At 39.2% G+C, this 12,017-nt stretch overlaps 2 protein-coding genes across 4 annotated transcripts in view; one reads left to right on the top strand and one right to left on the bottom strand.

The window, feature by feature from the left end:
- The window catches only part of rhbdf1 (rhomboid 5 homolog 1 (Drosophila)), a 30,692-nt gene extending 22,130 nt beyond the window's left edge, over positions 1 to 8,562 (top strand). The window contains exons 2-19 of one of the 3 annotated variants that reach the window (XM_015372110.1): positions 45 to 189; positions 315 to 454; positions 952 to 1,059; positions 2,136 to 2,349; positions 2,833 to 3,039; positions 3,157 to 3,279; positions 3,390 to 3,553; positions 4,131 to 4,382; positions 4,498 to 4,609; positions 4,696 to 4,770; positions 4,876 to 5,037; positions 5,139 to 5,242; positions 5,334 to 5,397; positions 5,987 to 6,081; positions 6,162 to 6,237; positions 6,328 to 6,428; positions 7,367 to 7,520; positions 7,589 to 8,562. In XM_015372110.1, the coding sequence (XP_015227596.1) occupies positions 73 to 189; positions 315 to 454; positions 952 to 1,059; positions 2,136 to 2,349; positions 2,833 to 3,039; positions 3,157 to 3,279; positions 3,390 to 3,553; positions 4,131 to 4,382; positions 4,498 to 4,609; positions 4,696 to 4,770; positions 4,876 to 5,037; positions 5,139 to 5,242; positions 5,334 to 5,397; positions 5,987 to 6,081; positions 6,162 to 6,237; positions 6,328 to 6,428; positions 7,367 to 7,520; positions 7,589 to 8,008 (2,688 nt within the window). In that variant the 5' untranslated portion in view covers positions 45 to 72 and the 3' untranslated portion in view covers positions 8,009 to 8,562. The remainder of the gene's footprint in view (positions 1 to 44; positions 190 to 314; positions 455 to 951; positions 1,060 to 2,135; positions 2,350 to 2,832; positions 3,040 to 3,156; positions 3,280 to 3,389; positions 3,554 to 4,130; positions 4,383 to 4,497; positions 4,610 to 4,695; positions 4,771 to 4,875; positions 5,038 to 5,138; positions 5,243 to 5,333; positions 5,398 to 5,986; positions 6,082 to 6,161; positions 6,238 to 6,327; positions 6,429 to 7,366; positions 7,521 to 7,588) is intronic. The other 2 variants (XM_015372111.1, XM_015372112.1) reach the window with 2 other exon arrangements.
- A 78-nt stretch (positions 8,563 to 8,640) lies between these two features.
- On the bottom strand, positions 8,641 to 10,335 carry LOC107083117 (serotonin N-acetyltransferase-like). The gene is made up of 3 exons (XM_015372113.1): positions 9,732 to 10,335; positions 9,349 to 9,503; positions 8,641 to 9,256 (listed from the first exon to the last, which is right to left on the bottom strand). The coding sequence occupies exons 1-3, from the start codon at positions 9,895 to 9,897 to the stop codon at positions 8,951 to 8,953; spliced, it is 627 nt and encodes a 208-aa protein (XP_015227599.1). The 5' UTR covers positions 9,898 to 10,335; the 3' UTR covers positions 8,641 to 8,950.
- Positions 10,336 to 12,017: the final 1,682 nt, after the last annotated feature.

Raw genomic sequence — 12,017 nt, 5'->3', positions numbered from 1 at the left:
TAGTGTCCTTAATTCCCGTACCTCTTTTTTTTTTATCTCTGCAGCTGGCAGGGCTTGAGCAAGACAGAAAATATGGCTGAACCAAGGAGAGAAAGCACCAGCAGCCTGCAGAGGAAGAAACCTCCCTGGCTCCGACTGGACATTCCCACGGCTCAGATGTCGCTAGACGAGCCTCCTACTTTTGTTCAGGTGCTCCTCGTCCATTGCTCTCTTTACACTCACTAAATGCCTTTCTCAGTATACATCACCCTTGTCGATTGCTGTATGGGGTTATTTGTTTTCACACTTCTCTGATGTATCTTTTTCTTGTGTAGCCGGTGAGACGGCAGGGGTTCCTTCGCAGTATCAGCATGCCGGTGGAGACTTCTCACCTTCAGTCTCCGCCACGCGACATCTTTGACACCCGCCGGCCTGTATTGCAACGCCAGTCATCCATTACTCAGACCATAAAGAGGTAGGAGGAGGAAATAAGATAGATCTAGCTAAAGTTTTTGTCGTTCAATGGTAATATGAATAAGAGGAGACACTTTTTAGGCCTTATTAAGAGAACTTTACATATATTTCTTACAAGGTTGTTGTAAATGTCATCAGATTCAGTATTTATAAGAAAACATTCATGAGAAATAGTAAAGGTCATAGAACATGAACTCTTTCAGACTATTGCAGTTCTTTTTTTTGCCTATTTCTAAATTTCCATTCACTTTATGATTAACACCTTGATGTAATCTTGACCTCAATACCTGACTAGTATTTCTAACTTAAGCAATAAAACCTTGACCACACTGCTTGCTTTGCTCTCTCTGCATGGAGATGGCCACTGCACTCAAACTGCATTTCTGTTTTCTTTCCCTCTTTCGCTTCCTGTTTTTGTCTTTTATCTTCTCTTTTATTTCCTCCGTCCCTTCATGGCACCTTGCCATCAACTTCCCGCCCTGCCCTGATTGGTCACAGCAGCAGGAGAGTTCACTTTGAGCGGATTAACACTGTACCCGTTAAGGGGCAGCGGGCTGCACGGCGCAGCATCAGGAAACACCACTCTCTCTCCAGAACTCTGCTCAGGTATGATGAGAATGGCCTCATCCAGCCTTCACTTGGATGAATCTATGTGATGGCTTCAAGTAAAGGAGAAAACAGAGTTTATTGTTTTTACTTTTTTTAATTCAATGTTTAATCGCTCTTTGTACAAGATCCATAACACAAAATTCTCAAGAACCGTTTTGTTTTTTTGTTGGGTCACTTACAGCAACAGTCACATCAACACAGTCACTTCTTTTATAGTGAGTCATATACTGAAGCCAAAAGCTGCCTCCTCCACTTAAAAAAGTTGAAGCAATGACGTATTCTAGTAGTTGGATGTTTTAGGAGAGTCCACCCTGTTTTTATATGATAATTATGTTTTTTTAAGAGCCAGAGCTTGAAAGATGGTGTGCCGGTATACAATGGCCTCTTAAGGGTTTCCCTGTCATATAAGGGTTGTCAATCAAAATTACTTGTTCGGACACAAAAGTCACATTGTGCCTTTTTCCTCTCCTCAAGCTGAGTGTTCAGTGACACATTCAAGCAAACTTGAGTGACGTAACGTTTAACTTTGTAGCTTGTAATTAGCGAAGAGACTGCTAACGCCGCTCAGCTATCCTTTGAAGACTGTTTCAACTTCCACTTCCTGGCCTCGGGGAGCATTAACTTTGTTTGTTCTGGTGCCTATTAGGCTTCCACAGCAGCAGCCTGACTGTGTGTGCTTCTACTTTAAGGTTCCTCAAAATGTGCAAAGGAAAACTTTGCACATTTTTCCACACGTCACCTTCAAAAGTTAATAGGATTTACATTTAAGCAAAGAAATATAAGTATTTAATCACTCTTTTATTATTTATGGCTCTTAGAGTGAGAGAGTGTGTAACTGTACGAGCGACATGTCCAGGCTTGTCTCCTCCACTCTGCCCATATCAGTGCACCTCTTATACATCCTGGGAAGGGCTATTTTACCAGAGGTTGCATGTTTCCCTGACCCACTTCCACATGTGCACAGCTCTTTGTAGGATCATCAGTTATTTCCTCTTAAAGTTTCTGGAAAATTGAATGCATTCAATCTGTGTTTGAAGGGTCTCGGTTGAAAAGCCTCTGATTTTTGTTGTTAGGGGAACAGCTGACTGGTTTGGAGTTAGTAAAGACGGCGACTCCACTCAGAAATGGCAGAGGAAAAGTCTTCGGCACTGCAGCCTTCGCTATGGAAAACTAAAACCACAGGTGATCCGAGAAATGGACCTGCCGAGCCAGGACAACATCTCCCTGACCAGCACTGAGACCCCGCCTCCCCTCTATGTGCCGGCCTCACAGCATGGGATGCAAAAGGTGAACGAAAATGTTCATTCAATGCTTCATTCAAATAATAAAAAAGAGATTAAATATTTTACCTTCATAAAGTGATTCGATACATTATCAATTCTTGGTTTATTCTATTCAACACTTAGGAAGTTTTTGTTAGTTCATCCTGTTTTGGCTTTAAACAGTTGCAACATATTGGATGGAATCCAAACTCGTAAAGAAAGCCACAATCACTATTTTAACAACCAGCTGAACACTCTTTATAAAACACTTAGATAAAAACTGACAGTGATGATTACAAACCTAAAGCTATATGCCAAGAAAAAAAGAGATACGTTAAAATATCTAACTGGTGAAAAGAGATGTTTTCTGTTGGCACAATGAGAGGGATGGGATTATACTGTGATTTTTTTTTTTATTATTTCTTAAAAAATAAAACATGTGAATGAGGAGATTATTTGTATTTTTTTCCAGTCGGTTACATAATAAACACTTTAAATGTTTTTCCAGATCGTTGACCCTTTGGCGCGTGGAAGAGCCTTCCGAATGGTGGAGGAGGTTGACGGCTACAGCGTGCCTCCGACGCCGATCACGCCTGGAGCTGCATCTCTTTGCTCCTTCACCAGCTCCCGCTCAGGTCTCAACCGGCTACCTCGAAGGCGTAAGAGGGAATCAGTTGCCAAAATGAGCTTCAGGGCTGCAGCTGCACTGGTCAAGGTGAAAGAGTGTAGAAAGCAGGATAAGATCCTCCAGAACTCATCAGATATTCTTCATATTATTAATCCTGTTCCAGCTGCAAATATGCTTGTTAGACTTTGTATGTTGGTCTTTCAGGGGCGCTCATTTAGAGAAAGCACTCTGAAACAGGCGCAGAGGCGAAGCTTCACTCCCGCCAGCTTCATGGAGGAAGACGTGGTCGACTTTCCTGATGAGCTAGACACCTCCTTCTTTGCTAGGGTAAACAGGATTTGGTCTTATTTGTATTTAACACTGAATATGCAACTAGTTACAAAAATGTCAGCGCTTTTTAAATGATTTGTAGAGTTCACATTAATGTTTGGTTTTAGGATATTATGATGCACGAAGAGTTGTCCACATATGCGGACGAGGTGTTTGAGTCTCCATCTGAGATGGCTATAAAAGAGGCAGAGGAAGACGGGAAGAAGGATGAAACAGAGCTGACAGGCAGCGCCCTGGATAAGACGGAGCTGGAGAGAAGTCACCTCATGCTGTGAGTTAATGCTGTGGCAGATTAAGTCAGCAAGACTTTGAAAATCAATGATTTATTTACATAAAGCCTTTTTATGTGGATAAAATGAAAAAAAACAAAAAAAAACAATGTTCAGCTCCAGGGTGATTAAAGAAGCTGTGAAGTTATCTAGGAGTACTGTGACAAATCGCTAATTCTTATTATTGAAAACTTGCAGTTTTTTTTACGCTAAATGTTGAAGTTTGTAAAGGAAACTGCAGGCCATGCTGTTTTTTTGATGGCTGATATTGCATTTTCCCCACTTTCTGCTGAGCAACAACAAACTTCCTATATTTTTTCTTTTGAAATTATAATATAATATACAGTGTTACTATTGCATTTAAAATTACAGATATAAAAGCTGCACTTATTGCCCCCCCCACCCTCATTTTTTCATAAGTGTATCTGAGTAATTGCACTTTCAGAAAGTATTATAAAAGGTCAGAATAATTAAACACCACGAAGAAAAAGCAGATAAAACCTTTAATTGTATAATCCTTAATCCCAAAACATTCTCTTCTTTTAATTCATTTCATTTGTTCCCCATTGACTTCTTCAGGCCTCTGGAAAGGGGCTGGCGTAAAGCCAAAGAAGGAACTCCAGGACCACCAAAGGTGCCCTTGCGTCAGGAGGTGGTGAGCGTCCATGGACAGAGGCGCGGACAGCGCATCGTCGTACCTGTCAAGAAGCTTTTTGCTCGCGAAAAGAGACCATATGGGCTGGGTATGGTGGGAAAGCTGACAAACCGCACCTACCGCAAACGCATTGATAGTTACGTGAAGAGACAGATCGAGGATATGGACGACCACAGGTGCAGCACCTCTGTCTCACATGAGATAGAAAACACCTTCCTACTGCTCCCCCAGTGGGTTACACTACTGGACACTCTCCAGCCTTTCATAATATATTATTTTTGTGTCTTTCAGACCTTTTTTCACCTACTGGATCACCTTTGTTCATTTACTCATCACTATATTGGCTGTTTGCATCTATGGTATTGCACCTGTGGGCTTCTCTCAGCATGAAACTGTTGATTCTGTAAGTCCCATTTATGGCCTTAATAAACATTTTTAGGTTTTTACAACAGTTGCTAATTGCTCTATTTCGGATGTCATTGTACTTAGGTTTTAAGAAACAAAGGTGTTTATGAAAATGTCAAGTTTGTACAGCAGGAGAACTTCTGGATCGGGCCTGGTTCTGTAAGCAACTCTTTCTCTTACCTAATGTTTTTTGTTTATCATACGATTTCTGTAAGCAGGTGTCGGACTTTGTTTTGTTATAACCTTTTTCTGTGTCACGTCTAGGAATCCCTGATCCACTTAGGGGCCAAATTCTCTCCATGCATGCGACAAGATAAACAGGTGCACAATCTTATCAGGGAAAAGAGAGATGTTGAACGCAACTCTGCGTGCTGCGTTCGGAACGATCGCTCTGGATGTGTCCAAACTTCAGAGGAGGAATGCTCGGTGTGTTTCCTAACACAGAGCTCAACATTCAGTTTTCCTTTATGATCCATCCAAAGAAATGCTGCAAATATTTCTGATCCTCCCTGTCTTCATCTGTGCAGAGCACTCTAGCTGTGTGGGTGAAGTGGCCGAAGCATCCCAGCACTCCACAGTTTATTAATGGTAAAGACAGGCAGTATGGCTCGGTGTGTCATCAGGATCCCAGGTAGGAAACTTAGTGGAGTTTAAAAAAAAAAGTAAATGGTAACAGTTGAAGTAATTAATGCATTCATTGTATAATTTCTCTCTGTTAAAAGGATATGTCTGGAGCCGGCCTCGGGGTCTCCACATGAATGGCCCGATGATATAACAAAGTGGCCTGTAAGTACTTTAAAGCCCCATCCCAATCTGATACTGATCCTCATCATAGTTATTTAAATAAACTTAATGTTGTGTTTTTTTTCGCAGTGAAAATTATCAAAGTTATTTGGAAAAACTTGTTATTTTCTTGTTTATTGTTTTCATTCATTGTTAAAGTTTAAAATATTAAGCTAATTTACTCCAATTAAGAAAAAATATATATACATTTTTAGAGGATTTTAAATTGCCCGAACTAAAAAATCAAAGTAAAAAGCCCTTGTATTATTTTTTATTTTTTATTTTATTTTTATGCCTATTACCATAATTTAAAATTATGATTTCTTGTTTTGCAACAAATTCATTACTCTATATCTGGAAATAAATATAAAAAATTTTAAATAATATATAAAAAATAATAAATCAGAAAAATTGAGATACGCCGCCAGTGATGAGAGTTCACCAAACACAATGCTGTTTGTTAACCAGAAATAAAAGTGGGAATTTTCTATTTGGATTAATTTAATAAGGGGAAAAAATATTTTGGGTAATATCTAATCAAAGAGGGATTACACAACTAATCTGTCATTTGTTGTTGTGTTCTGGTTTTTAGATTTGTACTAGGTACAACACAGGGAACCATACCAACCTGCCTCACATTGACTGCACCATCACCGGCCGACCCTGCTGCATCGGAACCAAAGGGAGGTAAAAAACTTTCAGACTGGATTGATCATAAAATGTACACAAACCCTTTGACTTGCTAACTGCTTTGGGTTTTCTTCAAGGTGTGAAATCACATCCAGGGAGTATTGTGACTTCATGAAGGGCTACTTCCATGAAGAGGCTACTCTTTGCTCTCAAGTGAGCAGCTCTGCAGATTACACTCACATATATTTGTCATGTCTTTCTTTGTTATTATGGGATTTAAAAGAAAATGCTCTCATTTTTAAGGTGCATTGCATGGATGATGTCTGTGGACTGTTGCCTTTCCTCAACCCGGAGATTCCAGATCAGTTTTACAGGCTCTGGCTCTCGCTTTTCCTGCACGCAGGGTGAGTCACACATGTTGGCACAGTAGCACAACCTGGGAATGCATTTAATTCAAATCTGTTAAAGAGCATTTCAAGCTTAGGTTGTTTGTTTTTTTCTTAATATGTCAGAACAGGCAAGTACATAACAGAAACAAGTTAAAACAGTCACCCTGCAACTAAATACAGGACATTACTGTCAATAATGAAAACATGTGCTTGAGGATCTCAACTCAGGAATAAATCTACAGGTTACCTTCTTTTTTTTTTCAATAAATCAAGGCAACAGTAGAAGATTTGGATTCGATTTATTTTAGTGCTCTATTCAGACAGTGTGCTGAGAGCAATATTATTAAAAGATGAGAATCTTAGTTCACATTCTGCATTAGGAAATTGTATATATATGTGTATCTATGTATGTGTATATATATATATGTATGTATGTATGTATGTATGTGTATATATATATATGTATGTATGTATGTATGTATGTGTGTATGTGTGTATGTATATATGTATATATGTGTATGTATATATGTGTATGTATATGTGTATGTATATGTGTATGTATATGTATATATGTATATGTATATGTATATATGTATATGTATATGTATATGTATATATATATGTGTGTGTGTGTGTGTGTTTGTGTGTATATGTATATGTGTAGTTGTCAGACAGGCAGAAAAAAGACCTCCCATTTCCAGCCACCCCATAGTAAAGAAGCGCTCCATTATTATGTTGTTCGTTATCTTTCTGCTGGATAATTAACAAAGTGGCCTCGCTGCGTGAACTCATTAAGCTTTGCTAAGATGGAAATAGATTTTTGCAGCAGGGTAGAGCTGCTCTGCTTCTTCTAGCTCTGAAGGATTATCATCTTGACACGTGCAGCTTTGCGGAATCTTTGTCCAACAAGTAACACTCTATTTTTTATTTCTTTTTTTTACATTTTCTCCCAGAATCCTTCACTGTTTGGTATCCGTGGCTTTCCAGATGACCATCCTGAGAGATCTGGAGAAACTGGCTGGCTGGCTGCGGATCTCAATCATTTACATCCTCAGTGGGATCACGGGGAACTTGGCCTCAGCCATCTTCCTGCCCTATAGAGCAGAGGTAATAGAGTTCTTAGAATGTGTTCTTTTTTGTTTTTGTTTTCTGATCCTTTACTCTCTTTGTCTCAGGTGGGTCCAGCTGGCTCTCAGTTTGGGATCCTGGCCTGCCTTTTTGTGGAGCTCTTTCAGAGCTGGCAGATCCTGGCCCAGCCTTGGAGGGCCTTCATAAAGCTGCTGTGCGTGGTGCTCTTCCTCTTCGCCTTCGGGCTGCTTCCCTGGATCGACAATTTCGCCCATATTTGTGGCTTCATCTCTGGCTTCTTCCTGTCCTTTGCCTTCCTGCCCTACATCAGCTTCGGCCGCACAGACCTGTACCGCAAACGCTGCCAGATCATTGTCTTCCTGCTGGTGTTTGTCGGTCTGTTTTCTGGCCTCGTGGTGCTCTTCTACGTCTACCCAATCAAGTGTGACTGGTGCGAACTGCTCACCTGCATCCCTTTCACGGACAAATTCTGCGAGAAGTACGACCTCAATGCTCACCTTCATTGAAGCGTGAGCAACAAAGCATGAAGGCATCGTGTCAACTGTTGTGGACTGAAAGAGGAAACATTTCCTCTTTGTCTGTGAACTGAACGATTTTGTTCTTTTACCCTGTCATTATGGATACTTATACTCCGTATCAAATGGATTTCTTTTACGTTCCCATTCATAGTCATTGTCAGTGCTTTTATTGTCCAATGAAAAAAAGCTAAGGCACTTCAAAAACCCATCAAAGCACCTGGTTTCTCTTTTACACAGGTGGAAGTAATCGGAGAAGCCATGGCGCTGGTACAGGCTGAAGGATCATATTCGACATTCGCATTAATTATTCAGGCAACTTCAGAACCAGAAGCAGGGACAAAACACATATATAAATACCTTTGGTGCCTTGTTGATAAATGTACCAACTACTGCCATATTTTTGTTACGTTATGCTGAGCACTCGAATGTTTCCTTTTGTTTATTGCTTCTCAAGAAGTGATTATTGTTTTAAACATGGTGACGTTTTAGCCGCCTATTTACCCTCATGTAACTGAAGAGTAAAAAAAAAAAAAAAAAGAAAAGAAAACATGGATTAATAAAAATGTGTGCTACTTTTTCTAAACGCCTGCTGGATATTGACTTGTAGTTTATTAAAATGAAACAGTGAAACAGTTTCTTTTTTTTTTTAAGTTTATGTTGTAATTTAATCATTTTTTTATGTATTTGTTTCCCCCATCAGCACAAACTACAGTATAACTTAATGAAAAGCATTAAAATCAAAGCTCATAAGCAACTGATAACAAAGAATACAATTATATTATGTCTTATGAGCCACATTATTAGTAAAAAGCTTTTTGTTGCCTGTATCCACTCAGTCCACTCATTCCACCCAGACATCTCTCATTGGTTAAATGTTGAGCCCAGTTCATTAATGCATGGGTCTGTCATGAGTCCAGTTATAGCAACTGACTAGCAGCCGCTATTCCGTCGTGCATACGCCTGCCCGTTCAGCATGTACTCCATCTCCATAAACTGCATGCTGGACACAGAGATCTCAGACAGCCCTTTTTCTTTGAAGCCGGCCTTTTGGTAGAAGGGCACCAGGAAATCCTCGCAGATGAGCAGAGCTCGGCGGAGGCCTGGCATGCAGCGCAAGTACTGCAGGTAGCGCCACAAAAGAATGGAGCCTTTGCCCTGCTGTCGACAGTGGCGGTGCACTGACAACACGTGGATGTGCACAGTGGGGGTGTCTGGAACATGGTGAGTCATGGCCTCCTGGAGTACAGAGATTCAGTTTTCATCATTCATGATGAGTCACAGAAATTAATGTCTTGACAAGAATTTTGATATTAGGAATAATTTAATACCTTTGAAAGCCTTTCTTTGTGCCAACCGGAGCCGATAATGAAGGCCACCAACTGTCCCTCCTCAAACCAACCCAGAGACAGCTCTGGGCACTGCCCCAGAAAATTAAGCACTTCATCCAGTGTAAGTGGACACTCGCCAGAGACGGACACAAAAGCTGGAAGGCATTTTAGACAAGGATTATTATTAATAAGGAAGTGATGAAGATGAAAGGATAAACAACATGCTATCATGTTAAATCTGGCAGATTCAAAATCTTAACAGCATTGCTGACAAATATCTATTTGTTCCATTCCATCTAGATTAAAACAGAAACAAGTTTTTCAAATGGAATACAGGAATCTATATTTTTGGGCCATTTATACGCGCATAAAAATAGACTTACCTTCTCTTTCAATTTCGAACACACTGATTGCATCCTGTGGGGTGAGATTTCTGAACTCACTGGCGGGGAGCGTGTGTCGTCTCTGCTGCAGAGGTCTGACCACTCTGACGGGTGTCTTCAAAAAGAAGGGCTTCAGGAAAGGCGAGCCACTGACCTGCTTTGTCATGTTACTCTTGTGAACAGCAGCTTCACAATTATGTACTGGGATTTAATACTGCAGTTTAAACAATGGTCAAATATCTGTTCACCGTGGGTCCTACACCCCTGACTGTAATCTACCTCACTTCTCTGAGCAAGGGAATGACCTTTGTGCCTCCTCTGCTGTCCACTCCTCCTCTTCCTCTTCTTTGGGGCTCATCTGATAATGCAAAGTGGTTGTCCCAAAGCAGGGTAGCTGTCTCTGCACGTGCCTCAAGAGTCTCTAATAAATCCCCTCATTCTAAATCAGACATGGGCTTTATACTCTGGATTTGGATTAAAACATTTGAACTAGGCACTGGGGTTGCTAAATCAATTATTTGTATTCCATGTGTGTAGAACAGCCTTTTTTGGTGTTTAGTTCAAAATAAATATGTATTCATTAATAAATAAATAAATGTAAAGACATTTATGTGAATGGTTCTTAGTTTTTAACATACCTGAAGAAGCCATATTAGGGTTAAATGAATAAATAGACATAATCTTTAGTTAGTATGAAAAAATTCTGCATCCTAAATAAAATACTGTCCATTTGTATTGGTGACCTTTTACTCCCCTAAATGCAAATGAATTGAAAATATGGCACATAATATTCCAAAACAAAACATGAAACTAGCAATTCTTGTAAAAAAAATTGATGTGTGGTGACATCACAGTTCTCTTCTATATTTAGGGTTGTTGTTTGGGCTGCCAACTCCACAATGTTAACATTTTTTTAGCTAAAGTCAAGATATTGTTCATTTATTGGTGGGTTTGTGATAATTTTCTCAGTAAAACCCATATTTCAAAGGCATTTTCCTATTTTAACATATTGATGATACGATATTTACATAGATCAATGGTTCTTTACCATACAATTTTCATTCAGTTCAATATACAAGTATGTAAACAATATGTTGTGATACCATATGCACATCTGAAACAGCTATTCAAGTTGATATCGACTTACAAATAAGACATTACAATTTTACCATTTTATTTCTACTCTCTTACAGTCAACTAAATCAACTTAATTCCACCAAAAATGAAAGAAATATTAATAGATTAACCATTCTGTATTGTCTTGTGCCTTTTGAATTTCAAAATAAAGGTGAATCTTGAAGATGATGTTTTGTGGGTTGGTGTTTACAACTTGCATCAATATAATAGAATAGTTACCGGTAAGTGTTAAATTGGTGTACTGATGTGAATCAATGTATTGTTACTCCTCTAATTAATATATTTAAGTATTTTGGATATTAATGTGGCTTGAATTATGTTTTATAGGTTCTTCTGACAGTTTAAACACAGAAAGTTCCTTTAATCAGTCCGCAAAGTCTCTAGTGTTGCGCCACTTCCCAATAGGCCAATCAATGTTTTATATCAAAATCTGGCTCGTCTCAGATCCATTTGAACGTTAGGCTTCCTTTCTGCTCCATATCTTTTTGGTCTTGGTTTCTATTTTAAAGCATTTCAGATCAATTTAACTGAGCAGCTAATTTTCCTCACTTCTTTACACATTTCTCTCTTTCTAATAAACATTTCACTCCAATAATTCAGTTCTTCCAATCCATATAACACATTTCATTCACATTTTCAGAGCGAAATGCACTGCAACCAGTATAAACAATCTTTATCCTCACTTAAGGGACAATATAATGCATTTTTTATAGAGATAAAGAAACTACTGATTAAATCTTAGACTGCTAAGATTTTGTACACCCCTCTATCATTTCATGAGCCAATAATGTATGTCGTACTATATGATAGGGAAATTTGCAATTACTATACTACATCAACTATAAATATCCTGCCCTGTAGAGATATTATTTATTTCATAAGTGATTGATTTTGTGAGTGATGCTGGGTTATGATTACATTGAACACAGCCAAACATGCTCTCTCAGCTGAGTGGGGATGAGTGAAAGATGGTGCTGCTGGAGGTGGGGATACACATGCTTCAAAAGATTAAGGGCATGTGGGCTAATTTGTCGGTACAGAGAGAGGAGGGAGATTTATAGGGATTGCTTTTGGATTGATTTCATGCCTTGAAGAGATTTACCAAGGACTGATTAAATGGGAAGGTACCGGCCTTAGGTTAAGCTGTTT

The sequence above is a fragment of the Cyprinodon variegatus genome, unplaced genomic scaffold (genome assembly GCF_000732505.1).
Source record: "Cyprinodon variegatus isolate N-32 unplaced genomic scaffold, C_variegatus-1.0 Scaffold68, whole genome shotgun sequence".
Lineage (NCBI taxonomy): Eukaryota > Metazoa > Chordata > Actinopteri > Cyprinodontiformes > Cyprinodontidae > Cyprinodon > Cyprinodon variegatus.
This window is presented reverse-complemented; position numbering and strand designations above follow the sequence as displayed.

Excerpts from the sequence above, each read along its gene's own strand:
- LOC107083117 (XM_015372113.1), bottom strand. The coding sequence starts at position 9,897 with ATGACAAAGCAGGTCAGTGGCTCGCCTTTCCTGAAGCCCTTCTTTTTG. Across the intron at positions 9,504-9,731 it reads GTTCGAAATTGAAAGAGAAG|CTTTTGTGTCCGTCTCTGGC; the intron begins GTAAGTCTATTT and ends AATGCCTTCCAG. Across the intron at positions 9,257-9,348 it reads ACAAAGAAAGGCTTTCAAAG|GAGGCCATGACTCACCATGT; the intron begins GTATTAAATTAT and ends TCTGTACTCCAG.